The sequence below is a fragment of the Lampris incognitus genome, chromosome 8 (assembly GCF_029633865.1).
Source record: "Lampris incognitus isolate fLamInc1 chromosome 8, fLamInc1.hap2, whole genome shotgun sequence".
Lineage (NCBI taxonomy): Eukaryota > Metazoa > Chordata > Actinopteri > Lampriformes > Lampridae > Lampris > Lampris incognitus.
Genome location: NC_079218.1, coordinates 27,472,527 through 27,489,732, shown reverse-complemented (window position 1 = coordinate 27,489,732; position 17,206 = coordinate 27,472,527). Strand labels below are relative to the sequence as shown.

The 17,206-nt window shown below is 41.4% G+C and overlaps 1 protein-coding gene across 1 annotated transcript; it reads right to left on the bottom strand.

Annotated features, from left to right (window-relative positions):
* Positions 1-8,004: 8,004 nt before the first annotated feature.
* On the bottom strand, positions 8,005-11,264 carry amer1 (APC membrane recruitment protein 1). Its single transcript, XM_056285384.1, has one exon. The coding sequence runs from the start codon at positions 11,237-11,239 to the stop codon at positions 8,201-8,203; it is 3,039 nt and encodes a 1,012-aa protein (XP_056141359.1). The 5' UTR covers positions 11,240-11,264; the 3' UTR covers positions 8,005-8,200.
* Between the last annotated feature and the right edge of the window lie 5,942 nt (positions 11,265-17,206).

Below are 17,206 nucleotides of genomic sequence, written 5' to 3'. Positions count from 1 at the left end.
GAGCATCCTTATCAAATGTCAGAACCACCTTAACTGACACTTCTCACAAGAGTTCATTTGCTATGATCTATGATATCATCCGCTTCTGGACATGGATTAAATACACTACATTGATGTCTGGATTGGTGTTCATGGAAAATGTTCATTTTTTATTTTTCTTTGTTGTTTTTTTTGTTGTCTTTTTTCATTGAACAACACCCTGCACCCTGTCATATGATTTCTCTAAATCCACAAAGACACAATGTAACTCCTTCTGGCCTTCACTATACTACTCCATCAACATTCTCAAAACAAACATTGCATCTGTGGTGCTCTTTCTTGGCATGAAACCATACTGCTGCTCGCTGATCGTCGCCTCTCCTTTTAACCTAGCTTCCACTACTCTTTCCCATAACTTCATGCTGTGGCTGATCAACTTTATACCTCTGTAGCTACTACAGCTCTGCACATCACCCTTATTCTTGAAAACTGGTACCAGACCAGTACACTTCTCCACTCCTCAGGTATCCTCTCACTTTCCAAGATAGTATTAAACAATCTAGTTAAAAACTCCACTGCCATCTCTCCTAAACACCTCCATGCCTTCACAGGTATGTCATCTGAACCGACCGCTTTTCCACTCTTCATCCTCTTCATAGCTGCCCTCACTACATCCTTGCTAATCCACCACACTTCCTGATTGAATATCCTCACATCATTCAACATTCTCTCTCTTTCATTTTCATCATTCATCAGCCCCTCAAAGTACTCCTTCCACCTTCTCAGCACACTCTCCTCGCTTGACAGCACATTTCCATCTCTATCCTTGATCACCCTAACCTGCTTCACATCCTTCCCAGCTTGGTCACTCTGTCTAGCCAATAAGTACAAGTCCTTTTCCCCTTCCTTAGTGTCCAACCTCTCATAACTTTTACCATATGCCTTTTCCTTTGCCTTCACCACCTCTCTCTTTGCCTTATGCCACATCTCCTTGTACTCCTGCCTACTTTCTTTATCTCTCTGAGTGTCCCACTTCTTCTTTGCCAGCCTATTCCTCTGTATACTTTCCTGTAAGAAGAAGAAGAAAGATAGCCTCTTTATTTTTGTCATTGTATAGGTTACAACGAAATTTGTTTTCTGCATTTAACCCATCCTATTGTATAGGAGCAGTGGGCAGCTGCAGCACCCGGGGACCAACTCCAGTTCTTCTTTCTATTGCCTTGGTCAGGGGCACAGGCAGAAGCATTAACCTAACATGCATGTCTTTTTGATGGTGGGAGGAAACCAGAGCACACAGAGGAAACCCGCGCAGACACAGGGAGAACATGCAAACTCCACACAGAAAGGACGTGGGATGGTGTGGGGTTCGAACCCAGGACCTTCTTGCTGTGAGGCAACAGTACTAACCACTGGGCCACCATGCCGTCAATTCCTCATTCCACCACCAAGTCTCCTTGTCTTCCTTCCTCTTTCAGACGACACACCAAGTACCTTCCTAACTGCTTCCCTCACTATTTCTGCAGTGGTTGCCTAGCTCAGTGTTTCCCAACCCAGTCCTCAAGGAACACCTATCCTGCAGATTTTCTTTGCAACCCTGAATAGGTACCTGTTTGTAGTTATTCAACCAATCAGCAATGAATTATGTCAGCTGTTGCACACCTTGCATAATTAAGTGCAGTGAGATGATTGGTTGAGTAAGTACAAGTAGGGCTACCTATGCAGTTACAATGAAAATCTGCAGGATAGGTGTTCCTTGAGGACTGGATTGGGAAACGCTGGCCTAGCCATCCAGCAGCTCTTAACTACCACCCAGTGCCTTTCTTAGCTCCTCCCTGAACTCCACACAATAGTCTTCCTTCTTCAACTTCCACCATTTGATCTTTGGCTCTGCCTTCACTCTCTTCTTCTTCTTGATCCCCAGTCATCTTACAGACCAGCATCCGATGCTGCCTAGCTATGTTCTCCTGTCACCATCTTACCCCTCCTCCCATTTCTCCTCCTATCCACACCATGGTAGAAGAGTTTGAACCCACCTCTGATGCTCCTGGCCTTACTCCCCTTCCACTTGGTCTCTTGCACACACAATATATCTACCTTCCTTCTCTCCATCATATTAGCCAGTTTACCAGTTATAGTGCCATCATTCAAAGTTCCAACTCTCTCCTCCACATTCCTACCCTTCCTCCTCTCCTGCTGCCTCTGGACATGCCTTCCCTCTTTCCTTCACCCAACAGCAGCGTAGTTTCCACCGGCACCCTCCTGGCAAACAGTTCTTGTGGCGGTTGTTGGTAACCCTGGCCTCAACCACTCTGGTATGGAAATCTAATTTATGATCGGCATATTTGATTTGGCAAAAGTTTAATGCCAGATGACCTTCCTGACGCAACCCTCCCCATTTATCCAGGCTTAGGACCGACACTAAGAAAGCACTAACTTGTGCATGCCCAGTGGCTGGGTTGGATAAAACTTAAACTATATTCTTTAAATTCTCATGACACATCATCAAGTGCACAAATACACAATTAATATACACATGACATGATTTTGTGGCTGAAACATATAAGGCAGTCACCGAGGTTGGTGTCCTTGTGTTATATCTGTGACCAGGAAACACACTTTCAGTGAGGACAGCCAGGGTGGGGTGGGAGCAGGAGACTTTGATCTCCCTCCTCCAGAACCACCACTGCTCCCTCAGGACATGATGCTATACTTCCGTTTTCATCCAACAGTTGTAGTGGGCAGAACTTAAAAGCAACAAAGCTGAAGATTTACATGTGAACAAATTAACCTTTTTAATACATTCTACCGCTGGCTTATTTAAAGAGTAACTTAACCCTAGATCATTTAGGTGAGTTTGCAGACATTCACAGGTTAAAATGTAAAGGTATAATGTAAAGGTTAAAAACATGCCAGGCTGACCTTGATACTCCAGGGCCCTAGACTGTGACCGATAAATCTGTCTAGTCCATCCATCCATCCAGCCATTATCCAAATCGTTTATCCTGCTCTCAGGGTCACGGGGGTGCTGGAGCCTATCCCAGCAGTCATAGGCTCCAGCATCCAGTGCCACTAAAAAAATTCATTGGTCACACCAATGTTTGACTTTTGTTGGTCTGATGGTCTATTTCTTTTAATATCATAAAACTATGATTTAGGCAAACAGTTGACTGATTTTGTGTGCATTATTTTAATAACCTGGTTTAGAAATATCTTCTGGTGTAATTTTAATAACCCTGTTTAGAACTACATTCTGATGTAATTTGTTTCTGTCTGACGCTCCCCCTGAGCTCCTAACTATAATGTTGTCCTTGCGTAAACAGGAATCTAGCTAGAGCATGCAGATTGTTGCTCACTGCAAAACGAGACGTGTCTGCTAACAATGAAGCACAGGTCTACAGTAGACTAGTATTTCAGTAAGAAAATGTCCAACCAAATCAAACAACCCAACCAAATTATTTGCTGGTGCCACTTACTGAAAAATCTAGTGGCACCAGTGTAAAATATTAGTCCAGAGCCCTGTACTCTGTGATGTAAGCATAGCAGGACAAACACAGCTGCAGCTAATAAGATTAATATTTTTGAATATGATTTAGGTCATTTTAAGTACACTGCTCAAAAAAATAAAGGGAACACCTAAAAACACAATATAGACCTCAATGAATGAAATATTTCAGCTGAAAATCTTTACTTATTAGACAGAGGAATGTGTTTAGAGCAAAATAACCTAAGAATGATCAATGGAAATCAAAATCATTAGCCCATTAAGGTCTGGATTCAGAATCATACTCAAAATCAAAGTGGAAAATGAGAACAGGCTGATCCAACTTCTGTGGAAATTCTTCAAGACGATTCAAAATGAGGCTCAGTAGTGTGTGTGGCCTCCACGTGCCTGTATGCACTCCCTACAACGTCTGGGCATGCTCCTGATGAGACGACGGATGGTCTCCTGAGGGATCTCCTCCCAGACCTGGATCAGGGCATCGGTCAACTCCTGGACAGTCTGTGGTGCGACATCACGTTGGCGGATGGTACGAGACATGATGTCCCAGAAGTGCTCGATTGGATTCAGGTCTGGGGAACGTGCAGGCCAGTCCATAGCATCAATGCCCTCGACATACAGGAACTGCTGACACACTCTGGCCAAAAGAGGACGAGCATTGTCATGCATGAGCAGGAACCCAGGGCCCCCTGCACCAGCATATGGTCTGACAATGGGTCTGAGGATCTCATCCCGGTACCTAATGGCAGTCATGGTACCTCTGGCTAGCACGTAGAGGTCTGTGCGGCCCTCCAAGGATATGCCTCCCCAGACCATCACTGACCCACCGCCAAACCGGTCATGCTGGAGGATGTTGCAGGCAGCAGAACGTTCTCCACAGTGTCTCCAGACTCTCTCACGTCTGTCACATGTGTTCAGTGTGAACCTGCTCTCATCTGTGAAGAGCACAGGGTGCCAATGGCGAATCTGCCAACCAAGATGTTCTCTGGCAAAGGTCAACTGGGCTGCACGGTGTTGGGCTGTGAGCACAGGCCCAATTGTGGACGTCGGGCCCTCATACCATCCTCATGCATTCTGTTTCTCACTGTTTGAGCAGAAACCTGCACATTAGTGGCCTGTTGAAGGTCGTTTTGTAGGGCTCCGGCAGTGCTCCTCCTGTTCCTCCTTGCACAAAGGACCAGATAGCGGTCCTGCTGCGGGGTTGTTGTCCTCCTGCGGCCCCCTCCATGTCTCCTGGTGTACTGGCCTGTCTCCTGGTACCTCCTCCATGCTCTGGACACTGTGCTGGGAGACACATCAAATCTTCTTGCCACAGCACGCATTGATGTGCCATCCTGGATGAGCTGCACTACCTGAGCAACTTCTGTAGGTTGCAGATACCGCCTCATGCCACCTCTAGTGGTGAGGCACTAGCAAAATGAAAAACTAACCAAAGATCGGCCAGAAAAGATGAGGACAGGCAAATGGTCTGTGGCCACCACCTGCAAATCCATTCCTTTTATAGGGGTTGTCTTGCAAATTGTCTAATTTCCACCTGGTGGAAATTAGACAATTTACCGACAGGTGAAATTGATTCACAAATCAGTGTTGCTTCCTAACTGGACAGGTTGATATCTCAAAAGTGTGATTGACTTGGCGCTACATTGCATTGCTTATGTGTTCCCTTTATTTTTTTGAGCAGTGTATTAACAGTCAGTGGAATCATCAGCAATCTCTGAATGAATTGTGTAGCTTTTAGCTGGTCACTAAACAAACTTCAACCCCCCCCCCAAAAAAAAACTTCAAGTACTAATGTGCAATCACAGCGGGGGAAAGTGGCTAAAATTATGCAATCTCAGTTAAATATTGGCCAAAAATATGCCATCTCAGCAAATAAAAATGTAATTTTATGACATGATTTTAAAAAAATTTCATGACCTAAATATCCAGGACATTTGATCAATGTTCACAATTTTTCAGGAAAACTAATCTATACATTTCCAGGTTTTCTAGGATGTGTGGGAACCCTGTGTTATTATTTGCATCAATACATGGATAAGGCTTTTCTAAGGAGTTGTTTGAAAATGGTACAAAGAGGCATCAGAGGACAAATATTATGCTCTCCTAGTCTATAATCACTCTCTAAACTGGTGAGCATAGAGGTGATTGAGGTAACGGGGGAGGTTTTCAGAGGTATATAGTGTCCACATACATGTAGTGTACACTATAGAGGGAGTAAATTAACAATCCCACCAGTATAAGTGATGCCAGGAAGGCTAGCCTAAATGGTTTAACTACAATTGTCCAACTCACTGTACATGAAAACAGAAGTGGGAGCAGAGGTTATGGGTAAACTTCGAGCCCCCCCCCCCAGACCGCCCCAACTACAATAAAGACAGTTTATATGGAAAACGTATAATACCAGTACTCTAAATTGTAAGTCATCAACTCACTGTGAGCAGATGCATGATGAGGAGCCTATAAACAACTCCACACAGTGTGGTCAGAGGATTAGGGTTAACTAAAATGAGCATTTTCACACTCAAATTACTGTGCCATTTTATTTGATATCTAAATTAGGAAATCTTCCTCCTGTTTTTAGTAAGTGCATGCATGGCTGTAATCTCATATACCTATGAGTTTTTTTGCAAAATAAATTCTACTAACAATGTTTTTTTGGGGTCAATAAATGTTTCAACTTTGCGTGGTAACAAAAACAGGTTTTTTGATGCCAAGTGAAAAGGGATTGCTTTACTCTTACACTGTAACACAAGTATAGTTGTATTGTACATCGATAATGTTCGAAAACAAACCATAATAAAGGATCCAAGTTATTTGCTAACTTATGTCTTGTTTATTTTAATGTAAGGCAGCCTTCTATTCACACAAAACAGTAACATCAGATATTCATTATTTGAATGTAATTTCCAGACAGTAATAAAAATATTAATTCAAAATATCAAAAAAACAATTGCAATGGCAGGTCTGAATACAACTTTGAGAATACAAATAGCTGAAAATATAAATACGAATTCATTGACATTCATACAATATAACACTATTTAAAAAAAAAACAAGTACGTCATTATCTTACAACCAAAGACCTCTGACTGATAAAACATTGCATTCACAAGTGATAACAAAGTGAAGATAACTCTTACATGGTTACATTGCATTTTCTGAGCTATATCAAATTACAATTTTATCCACAAACCTGTGAAAACACAGGTAGACAATATGGAGCGCATCATTTTAATACATTTTTGCACTTCACAGGTGGTCAAGTTCTTTTAGAGAAGTGGGCTAAAACAAATTGTAAATGAATAGGACAACAACAGCCATTTTCCACAGTAAGGCTATGTAGTCCTGCCAGAACAATGGCCAAAGAAAAAAAAAGCTATGTATTTACACAAAACAAGATTTGCCCTACTGACTATTTTTTTCTGTTGGTAACTAGGACGCAAATATAATCACTAACATATTGTTTTTAGATGAATCCATTAGCAGTTTGTGCACCACAGCTTACAAAAAAGAATTCAAAATCCTTTTAGCAATTAGGAATGACTTGCCTTTGTTGATTTCACGATTACATAGGCATTGGTGAAATATACCAAGAAACAGTTTTATATTTGCGACACACTGTCAGCAACACTAAATTTCATACCTAAATTTACTAACAAATATTCTATTCATTATGGTGTGTGCGTGTGTGTGTGTGTATATATATCAACACAGATACAGGAAATTTTTTTTTTGATACATTGCAGTACAGACCTGTTTCGTGCGTCGCGCACTCATCAGCTGCTAATACACACACACACACACACACACACACACACACACACACACACACACACACACACACACACACACACAACTATTAACAGGGAGATCATGAATGGAATTTTTGGAAGCCTGTTGCCTCCAAAAATTAAACTTGTTTTTAAGTTGTAAAAAAATGTCAAAAAAAAATCCCAAACAATTCGGAACTTCAAGGCAGACCAACATAAACCTCATTGCATCCAAAGGATGGCTATGGATAAGCAGCGAGGGCTAATCAGGCCCTGGAACCACAGCTATGGTCCTGGGGCATTTTGCATGGGAAGTAAGCCCTGGCTAATCCTATTTGAATATTCATGGAAGCAAGGCTAATGAATACTAAACAAAGTTTGGCACTACAATCAAAGTCTGAGATATTTAGGCTACATATGTGATTTAAACACATTCTAGGGCAACTCACTAGCTTGAGATGAGATGTAGATGAGAACGGTTGATAAAAGAAGACAATTTAAACAAACATAAAAACAAATAAACAAAACGTGACTCACAATACTTTCAGCAGTGACATTGGACACGAAGTGGCCTACGTACAGCAAAAACAGTAAATGAGCCAACACAAATCATCCCTTTTGAATTTCCATGGAGACAACATTGAAGCCCCATTGTGCTTAATGGTAACTGATGCCTAATTTCACAACGTTATCTAAACCCAATAGCCTGTATTTTACAGTGTACAACAACTCTTAAATCAAAGAAACTGGCTGTGCAAATACAATTGAAGTAACAATCAATTCATCCAATGTAACATAAAAGATACTCATTGGTGAAAACAAATATGGGCTGACTGCCAACTGAATGAATGCCCTCCTCTTAATTAGGGGTGGCCTCTGGATATTTGCTGCAGGCCACAGGGCAAACCATATCCATGGCTTTCCTTGCTTCACTGATGAAGTCTACTTTATCCTAAGAACCATTTGTGTTCTGTGAACTTCCAGAATGAGACATTCCTTGGGCAACAGTCAGTGGTCTATTTTTACTACACTGACTGTATGGTTGGGTGTTAATGGTAGTTGTGTAAAAAATATCCTCATTTGATGGTGGAACAGTTCTCACTAATAACTCACCCCCCATGACGCCAGAAAAAACAAAGGTGCCATGAGATAAACAAGAATCTGATTCATGACACTGTCTGTCGCAAAGCTCTGTATTTTGTGAAATAAATTCACAAGACACCCTTTCTGATCCATTTGATGGTAATTGTGGCTTACTGCTAAGAAAGTTACTGCTTGATGGCCCTGAAAATACTGTTTGTTTTATATGGGTTGGACAGGCAGTGTGCATTTTTCCAGTTAATTTTACACCCGTTAGAGGGGGATTTAAAGACTCCTCTGTCTTTTTTTGCATTGATGAGCACATGACGCTGCTACTGTCACTGACTTCTGGTGTGGAACTATGTACATTATTTTGATGATGGAGGGAGGACACTCTTTTAGAACATTTCTCTATCTGAGGAGAAGAAGCAACATTAACTCTTTCCCTCCTGTGTTTGTCAAACATCTTTAACTCTAGGCCTTCCGTGTCCAGTGATCTACTTCTCCTATCTAGAGACAACTGACTAGCCATAGGCTGATTTACTCTTGTAAGGCCTAGGTGCCGTGGCAGACTGGCAATTGCCCATGCATTACTTGATAGATCTTGTTCATACAAGCCTAACAATTGATAGTCACATTCAGCAAATGCGTCTTTTTGTAAATAGCTTTCTTCAAACTGTTGATAAGGTGATGTGATGTCTTCCTCCATTTCCATGTGAATTTGCTCATCATATTCACCCTCATTATGCATATCCACTACATCAAATGTGACAATAGTAGGTAAGGCCTGCATATTCTGTGCAAAGGAAGAATTATTCTCTAAACCATCTATACTGTTGTGTGGATTACTCAACAACTGAGAGTGTTTTGTGTAGTCCACAAGTGCTTGTGAAAAGCAAACAGTCTGCCCATCTTCTAAATCATTTGAAATTGCAGAACAGGTACTGACAGTTCTGTATGATAGAGCCACAGGCTTGTTTTCCTCAAGGTGCTGTTCTTGCACCTTGCAAAATGTGTCGGCAGAAAAGCGATCAAAATTTGGATCAGACCTGCTTGTAAATGCTGTGGGACTTTGTACACAATCGGTATTTATGGATTTTGTCCGATTCTCAAGTGCAGCAAGCATATTTTCTTTTTCATCAAAAACCTGCAATTTGATAGTCTTATTAAGAGAGCCTTGGGGTTCTGAATTCAAATTACTGTTTTGATGCAAGTCGTTGTCATGCAGATCCCTTGTGTATTTATTACAAATGGTTGGCATTTCAGTTGACAGGAAATCTTGATGAACTTGATTTAGGTTGGGACACATTTGTAATTGATTCACTTCAGGGACAAAAACAGAGTCTGTCATATCTACTGCCTCATGTAAATACCCACAAGACTCAGAATTAGGCAGCTGTGGCTGGTCTTCAAAACGTGGACTTATAAGACTTTCATCCGGAGCAAAAAGTTCATAGAGGGCATCGCCACTGTAACTATCTCTCGGTAATCTGTCCCCCCTTATTCTATCAACCTTTTCCTGCCCTTCATCTGGCCCTGGGGTGGTTGAATCATAGTAGCCCTCATCACTGTTTGGAACAGATTCTTGATGTTCACTCTGAGGTGTCAAAACATCAGCAATCGAAGCAGAGATGTCTGTAGCTTCACCTTGATGTGCACTGTTACTGTTTGTAAAGTTCATGTGATTTGAACTTGACAACTCGACGCTCAAAGCTACAGTGTGGTCTTTGTCACAAGAGCAGCAGATTTCTTCTGCAGTTTTGTTGCCCCAGAGGGCATGAAGACTGTCCCCATCAAAGTCATCAGGGGAAGCCATTTCTTCACCCCCACCTTGGTAAGTGAGATAACAAGAAATCCTTTTTCCTGCATTCCTGCTCCTTTCTCCAGAAACAGTACTGTCTGATATACTATCATCATCTTGGTCTGCAATGATATCACCACATCCAGTTAGTGAGTCAAAGCTCTTCAACGATGCAACATCTCCCAAGATGAGGTTGAGCTGATCTGTTGAGCCGATACGTAGCTGGCTCTCTGTTAAAGGCTCAGGAGTCATCTCAAGTTGCTGACAGGACTCACTGTGCGTTCTGGAGTCCTCATCATATTCACTGGAAACCGTAGTGATTATTTTCATTCCCTCCATCTGATCTTCAAGTGTCTGATCATCAAGCACAGACATAGGCCTTTCTTGCTTTACCACACTGCTCTCCAGCACCACATCACCAGCATCAATACATTCAGGAGCAATAGTGATATCACATGTGACATCTGCAAGATCAGGCACATCGGGTTCAGACAAACTGTCCAGGCACTCTAAGCTACTGTTGTCATGGACAACAGGCACCTTTTTCTTACAAAGAGGAGAGGACATTGCAATCATTTCATTTTTGTCTGATTCAGCATTTCTGTGGTTTCTGTGATGCCTAATGCTATGAAATAGACTCCTCAAACCCTTTTTTTGTCGAGAAAGAGACAAAGATTTCTGATCAGCAATTGCGTGACTAAATTCACTGTGAGAACTATTGTGGAGCTTTCCAGCTGTGTCACTGTGGTTGTGATACTCAAAATTTCCAGCCATTGCATATTCACTTTCCAGATTGTCATCTTGACCTGCTTTGCTAAGTCCATCATGGGTTTTGCTTTTGCCAATTCCTATTTTTGAAGACCATTTGCTCTGACTTTTACTCCTTCCTCCAAATAAAGTCGGCAAAATACAAATACTTTTCCGGACTCCAAAAAATCTCAAGGCTGTCCTCCGAAATTTCCCAGATGCCTGGGGTTTAACTGGAGCATTTGTCATGTCCGATTGAAGTTCCTCTGCAGTGTCATCAGGGCCACTTGCAGACAGCTGTCCACAGCCTGAAGCAAAATGCTTTGTGTCACTTGCGAGCTCATCTACCTTGCAAGAAGCCATAGCTAACACATCTAGTGAAGGATAAATCCAAAAAAAGTCATGATAGTTGGAATAGTCACAATCAGCTGATTGGACCACTGCAGTCAAGATATGTCCACTCCAGATCCATCTGCTATGAAGCCTAAATTCAAAACAATCAAGACAAAGATGCATTTACTTTAACACGATTAAAATGCTTTCACATTTAAGCTCTGTCATGTGTAGTAGTTTGATGAGTCCGTCATGAGCTGTCTCATGCCAAACAACATAACATAATACATTTGAGTAAGTACTGTATTTACATGATCAAATCTCTTGCTATGTGAACTTACTCAGCTTTATTTGTGTAGTCTGCACTCCAGTTGATGACAAGTGGACTTGACAAATAATCAAAATGGTGCAAGCAAGAGTTGGGCATGTCACAAGTTTGTTTTTATCTAATTACTAAAATATTACAGTAAACATTTCAATAACAATATCACAGTACCAATTAGAAATTTCTGTTTGCTTGATCAAATCCAAATGGACTGAAGGGCCCAGACAAATCTGAGTACACATGATGAGATCAGAAAAACTCCAGCCGTCAGGTATTTCTAATTTTCTGTATAAGCAAGTTAACAACAATGTTATTATTGAAATGGTTGAAAATGAAACTATTGGCCACTGGGGCTAGGAATTTCTAGATAACCCTTGTAACAAGATTATCCCCAAACCTTGATTGTGAAAGTAGAGTAAGGAGTGTTAAAATCAATCAAAATGACAGTCACACTTACAAAAATTGATACAACATCACCTAAACTGGGTCTAGCTATTCTATAGCTGGTCTGGCTCACTCTGTGGAACTGCACTGCCTTTTGAACCATGGATGGACCAGAGTTGATAGTTTTCACTACCTAAACTGCTAATATATGCAAAACCAGAGTACTATCAGTGCAGTTTCTTCTCTTAAATTTCTATGTTGACTTCTTAAGTAAGAGTTAATTTTGGCCTGTGGCCATAAATCAGCAGCCAAATTGGTATCTAAAGCTTTATCTATAGGCCTAGGTTATAGACTGACTGACATTTTCTACACAAGGGGTTAAGAACTCTATTATTAACTGGAGCCAAGATAGTTACTGATTGAATTATAATGAGTAAAGGCTTTGACTAATTTCAGAAATCAATTATAAGCCTGTGTAAAGTATGTATTAACCTTAAGGTTAACATGTTACATGTTACCTTTAAGTTGTGCCAGACACCGATTTTACATTTGCAAACAAGTGATTAACTTTCTTTGCCAGCCTGCATTAACAGGCAGTCAAGATTTGCGCAAAAATTGGTTTAGCTTAACATATTAAAAAATATTAAATCCTGATTAAAACAGTGGGGGGAAAAATCTAGACAGTTATTAATATACCTTCATTCCAACCGTAAGTGCTCTTTAAAAAAAATAAAATATATATAGTGGAAGCCTAAACTACGATCATAAATGTTTACATTTAAAATAAGCTCATGTAGAAGATATTCTACAAGTGCACTGAAAACGTAAACGTTGACAGGATCCTTTTGTTATAGGATCACACCAACTAATGGCAACGCGAGAGCCCTCCGGCTAGCTATTTCGGGTAGCTAGCTGACTCAAAGTAAACAAACTTACCTATATCTATATGCACCACGGGGTAGTTCAGTTTCCCACTGTGGGGTATAGTTACCAAACGCTGATCGGTAACCGCTAACGTTAACTTTACGTTAACGGAAGCGTTATTGCAGCCGGCTGGTTGATCGACTTGGCCCTAATGCTGTCAAGACCGATACGGGGTCTCCAGCTAGCGTTAGCGTTAGCTAGCTAGGTTGCTTGCTAATAATCATAATAGAAATGTGTAGGTTACAATATGTAATTTTACTTTGACACTTGCTAGCAGCGGCTAAACCACATCATTGCAAAATGTTGCCTTAGGGACAGCAACACACAAAAGTAGAAAATCCTTAATTTTGCAAGCTTATTAGTTCTACATGATGCTTTCACCCAAGACATTCACGCAAACACAGCCGACGCAACTAACTAGTCCTATCAAGTCGTATGACTTCCTCTCAGGTAACTTCATCGACCGATTCTCTTGGCTTTCACATACGGCGCATGATAGTGACGTCACAAGCAGGAATTCTCCTTTATGAAGTGTAATATTTCCAAATCACTTTATAGTCATCCTGGAGAAAAGTAATTATTTTGAGCTCATAATTAATGTACAACACAAAGGGTTTTTTTTCGATTGGGGAAACATATTTTTTTGCTGTTACTGTGGGTTACTAAATGGCTGTTGAAATAAACTCATGCTGTGAGCCACACGAATTGTCACATATTTTGACCCCCCCTCCAGTTATAATATTAACAATTCATTGAGGCATCATCTGGAAAGAGGGAGACTGTTGAATCTTTCCATGAAAGAGTGTGTGTTGTAATGAATTATGCTAACTGTGCCAAATCTCCCAGTCCTTTTTGAGAGGGCCGGGACCTTGTTTTAACCATCCGTTAGTTTTCAGTTATCTATTTTTGAGTATGGGGTGGTATTTATAGTTTCTAAACTTCCAGCAGGCCCGGTTCTAAGGGAGAGAGAGGGGGGCTAAATCCATGTGATCTGTGTGTGTGATCTTTTCAAAGTACTCAAAGACGCTTTACACAAGTTAAAATAAACATAAAAGTATCACACCCAAAAACATAAAACACACAACATTAATCACATATTACAAGCAATTCTGAAATGGTGAATTTTGATTAATATGGAAAGATCAGTGCAGTCTCTGATGTGTTTGGGGAGAGTTCCAGAGACAGCTATGAAGAAGGCTCCATTACCCCAGATCTGGTGCTTGGTCCTATGTGGTGGAGACAGGAGGCTGGCATTGGAGGAGCAAAGGCTGCAGGAATGAGTATAGTAGTGGAGCAGGTCGGTGAGGTGGGGGGGGGTGCCTGGTTATGGAGGGCTTTGTGAGTGACGAAAAGGACTTTGAATTGGATCCGTTGTTGTACAGGGAGCCAATTGAGGTTCTGGAGAATGTGTTCATGGTAGCAGGGGTGGGTGAGCAAGCGAGCAGCAGTGTTCTGAATATATACTAGATCTTTAAGAGTTTGGATGATGAGCTGTAGAGAATGCTGTTGCAGTAGTCAATTCTGGATATGATGAAGGCATGGGCCAAGGTTTCGGCAGCACAGGAGAGTGATAGGAGGAGACGTGCTATGTTTTTAAGGGGAAAAAAGGCAGTTCTGATAATTTGATTGACGTGATGTTCAAAGGAGAGGTTGCTGTCAAAAATAGTTCCGAGGTTGTGTGGGGAAGGAGACAGAGTAGAGTTATCGATGGTGAGACAGAAGTTGTGAGTGGTTTTGGTAAGGGATTTGGGACCGATGATGATTACATCAGATTTCTCACAATTTAGTTTGAAGAAGTTGGCTTACATCCACGATTTCATTTCGGTGAGGCAGTTGGTCAGACTGGAGTAAGTTGTAGTGGTGATGGATTTAGTGGCGATGTAGAGCTGGGCAACATCGGCATAGCCGTGGAAGTGGAGACCATGATGACATATGATGTTACCATTGGGAGCATGTAAAGGATGAACAGAAGGAGGTGCAGATGTTGATGCTGATTGTTATGTTTAATAACTTCTTCCTTTACCTTAATTCTTTTAATTAGGTGATAGGCTCCAGCATCCCTGCGACCCTGAGAGCAGGATAAGCGGTTTGGATACTGGATGGATGGATGGATGGAATCAAATCACGGACACCGGTTTTGAACTCCAACTCTTTTACTGAAGATTCAACTGTGGATGTGTGTAAGATAAAATGTCTTCCCCTGGTTACCTATCTCTATCACATAGTTCCTCTTAAAGGTACAGTACACCATTCAGTACATGACATCCCCCTTTTACTTGGCTATAAACTCTTATCTTATAACCAAATTTTCTCAACTGAGTAAAATTTCCAATTACAAATACAACCAAAATAATAATCTCCGGAACTTCTTCTACTTCAAATTTTCTACAATCGAAACATTTGACTTAAGTAAGGATATAGTCCTTCAGTCTTTCAGGTGGGTTCCTCTGCCGCAGAGGCCTTAGAGGAGGTGTTAAAGGTCTGCTGTGTTCAGCTTGTGTGGTAGGACATCTGGAAGAGTCTATAGCTGATTATTGCCCTGGGTTCAAACCAGCATTCCCATCTTCCAATTTTTCTGTCCCGTGTTGGTCTCCTGTTCCCTCTGTGATGTACTTCTCCACACAGGTTGTGGTTCTGCTGTACTGAGCTCCGGTAGGTGATTTAATGGTTACTTTGTTTCCATTTTTACTGACTACTTCATGTGGTATCTTGGCAAAAGTTGTACTGAACTTAACCACCTTCTCTTGTCTCAACAGGATGTTATCTCCAACATCCACATCTGAATATTCTGCTTTTCACGGCTCATCAGCATACAGCTTGTATTGCCCTTTCTGTTCTGCATCTTTATCACATATATCCATGTGTGCAGACGTGATTTCTGGTAACTTGCCTGTAATTTTCCTGTTGAACAAGAGTTCTGCTGGGCTTTTCCCTGTTGTGTTGTGTGTAATTCCTCTGTACACTGTGACATATCACCTAAGCTCTTTCTGCAAGTCCAGTCCATCTGACTGTGCAATCCAAAGGTGTTTCATAATTGAATCATTCTGGCACTCCACTTCACCATTAGCTTGAGCCCACTTTGGAGATGTTTTCACATGTGTGATTCCATTTTGAGCACAATAGTTTCTGAACTCATCTGATTTTAAGGCCCATTCTCAGATTTCAATGTGACAGGTAATCCGTGTCGACTGAATATTGACTCAAGACTGTCAATCCCTTTTTCAGTTGTTGTGGAGGTAAGCACAACATACTCGTAATATCTGCTGTAGTAGTATACCACAACTAGAATTGAGTGTTTTGAAGGTTAAGGTCCAAGTAGATTGATGGCTAAATATTGCCATGTTCTGGCAATGGCATCGGCCTTGGTGGTTTCTGGTGTGTCCGGTCTTGATATACTCTACAGTGTCTTTCTACGGCCCTATCCATGTCTGGCCACCATACTTTGCTTCTTAGATGTTGCTTGGTTCCTACAATCCCTAAATGCCCCTCATGTGCTAGCATGAGTGCTCTCGGCCATAAGGCATTTGGTAGCACTATACGTGTACCTTGTAGGATAACATAGCCAATTACACACAGTTCATTAGTTACATGTGCATATGCCATACATTTTTCAAACTGTCCAGTTTCTATAGCTTTTCTCACCTCAATCAACTCTGGATCAGTCTTTGATGCTTCCTCAACCTCCCTTGTAGTCAGAGCTTTGGGGTGGCATTCACAGCAACAAATCCCACATATTAATCTGAGCCATGTGCATGCTGTTCTTTCATACACGTCTTCCCCAACAGGCGTGAAAATGAGTCAGCTATGTTCACTTTTCCCAGCACATAGACAACTTTGAAGTCATAAGGCTGTAAACGCAAGACCTGTCTTTCTATGCAGGCACAGGGTTTGGATTGTCAGCTGTATATTGACTCCAAAGGCTTGTGGTCAGCGACCAGATCAAACTGTCTGCCATACATGTAAGGCGGAAGTCTTTCACAGGCCCACACTAGAGCTAGAACCTCCCTCTCCGTTTGAGAATATCTCCTTTGACAATCGCTCAAGCTTCTGCTCACATAACAAATAGGAACCATCTCCCCCTGCTGGCATTGTATGAGCACAGCACCTACTCCCACTGAGCTTGTATCTACAATCACTTGTGTTGGAGCATCTTTATCAAAGTGTGCTAGAGTTCCAGCTTTCACCAGACCATATTTGAGTGCATTGAATGCTCTTCTTTGCTCTGGACCGAAGGTAAATTTGGTGTCTTTTCTGGTTAGGCATCTTAATGGTTCTTCCAGAGTTGCAAATTGTGGAATGAATCAGCTGCTATAGCAAACAAGACCTAAAAAGCTTCTCACTTTTGAGGCATTTTCTGCCTCTCT

Bases quoted from the DNA above. Each gene is read 5' to 3' on its own strand.
- amer1 (XM_056285384.1), bottom strand. From the start codon at position 11,239: ATGGCTTCTTGCAAGGTAGATGAGCTCGCAAGTGACACAAAGCATTTT.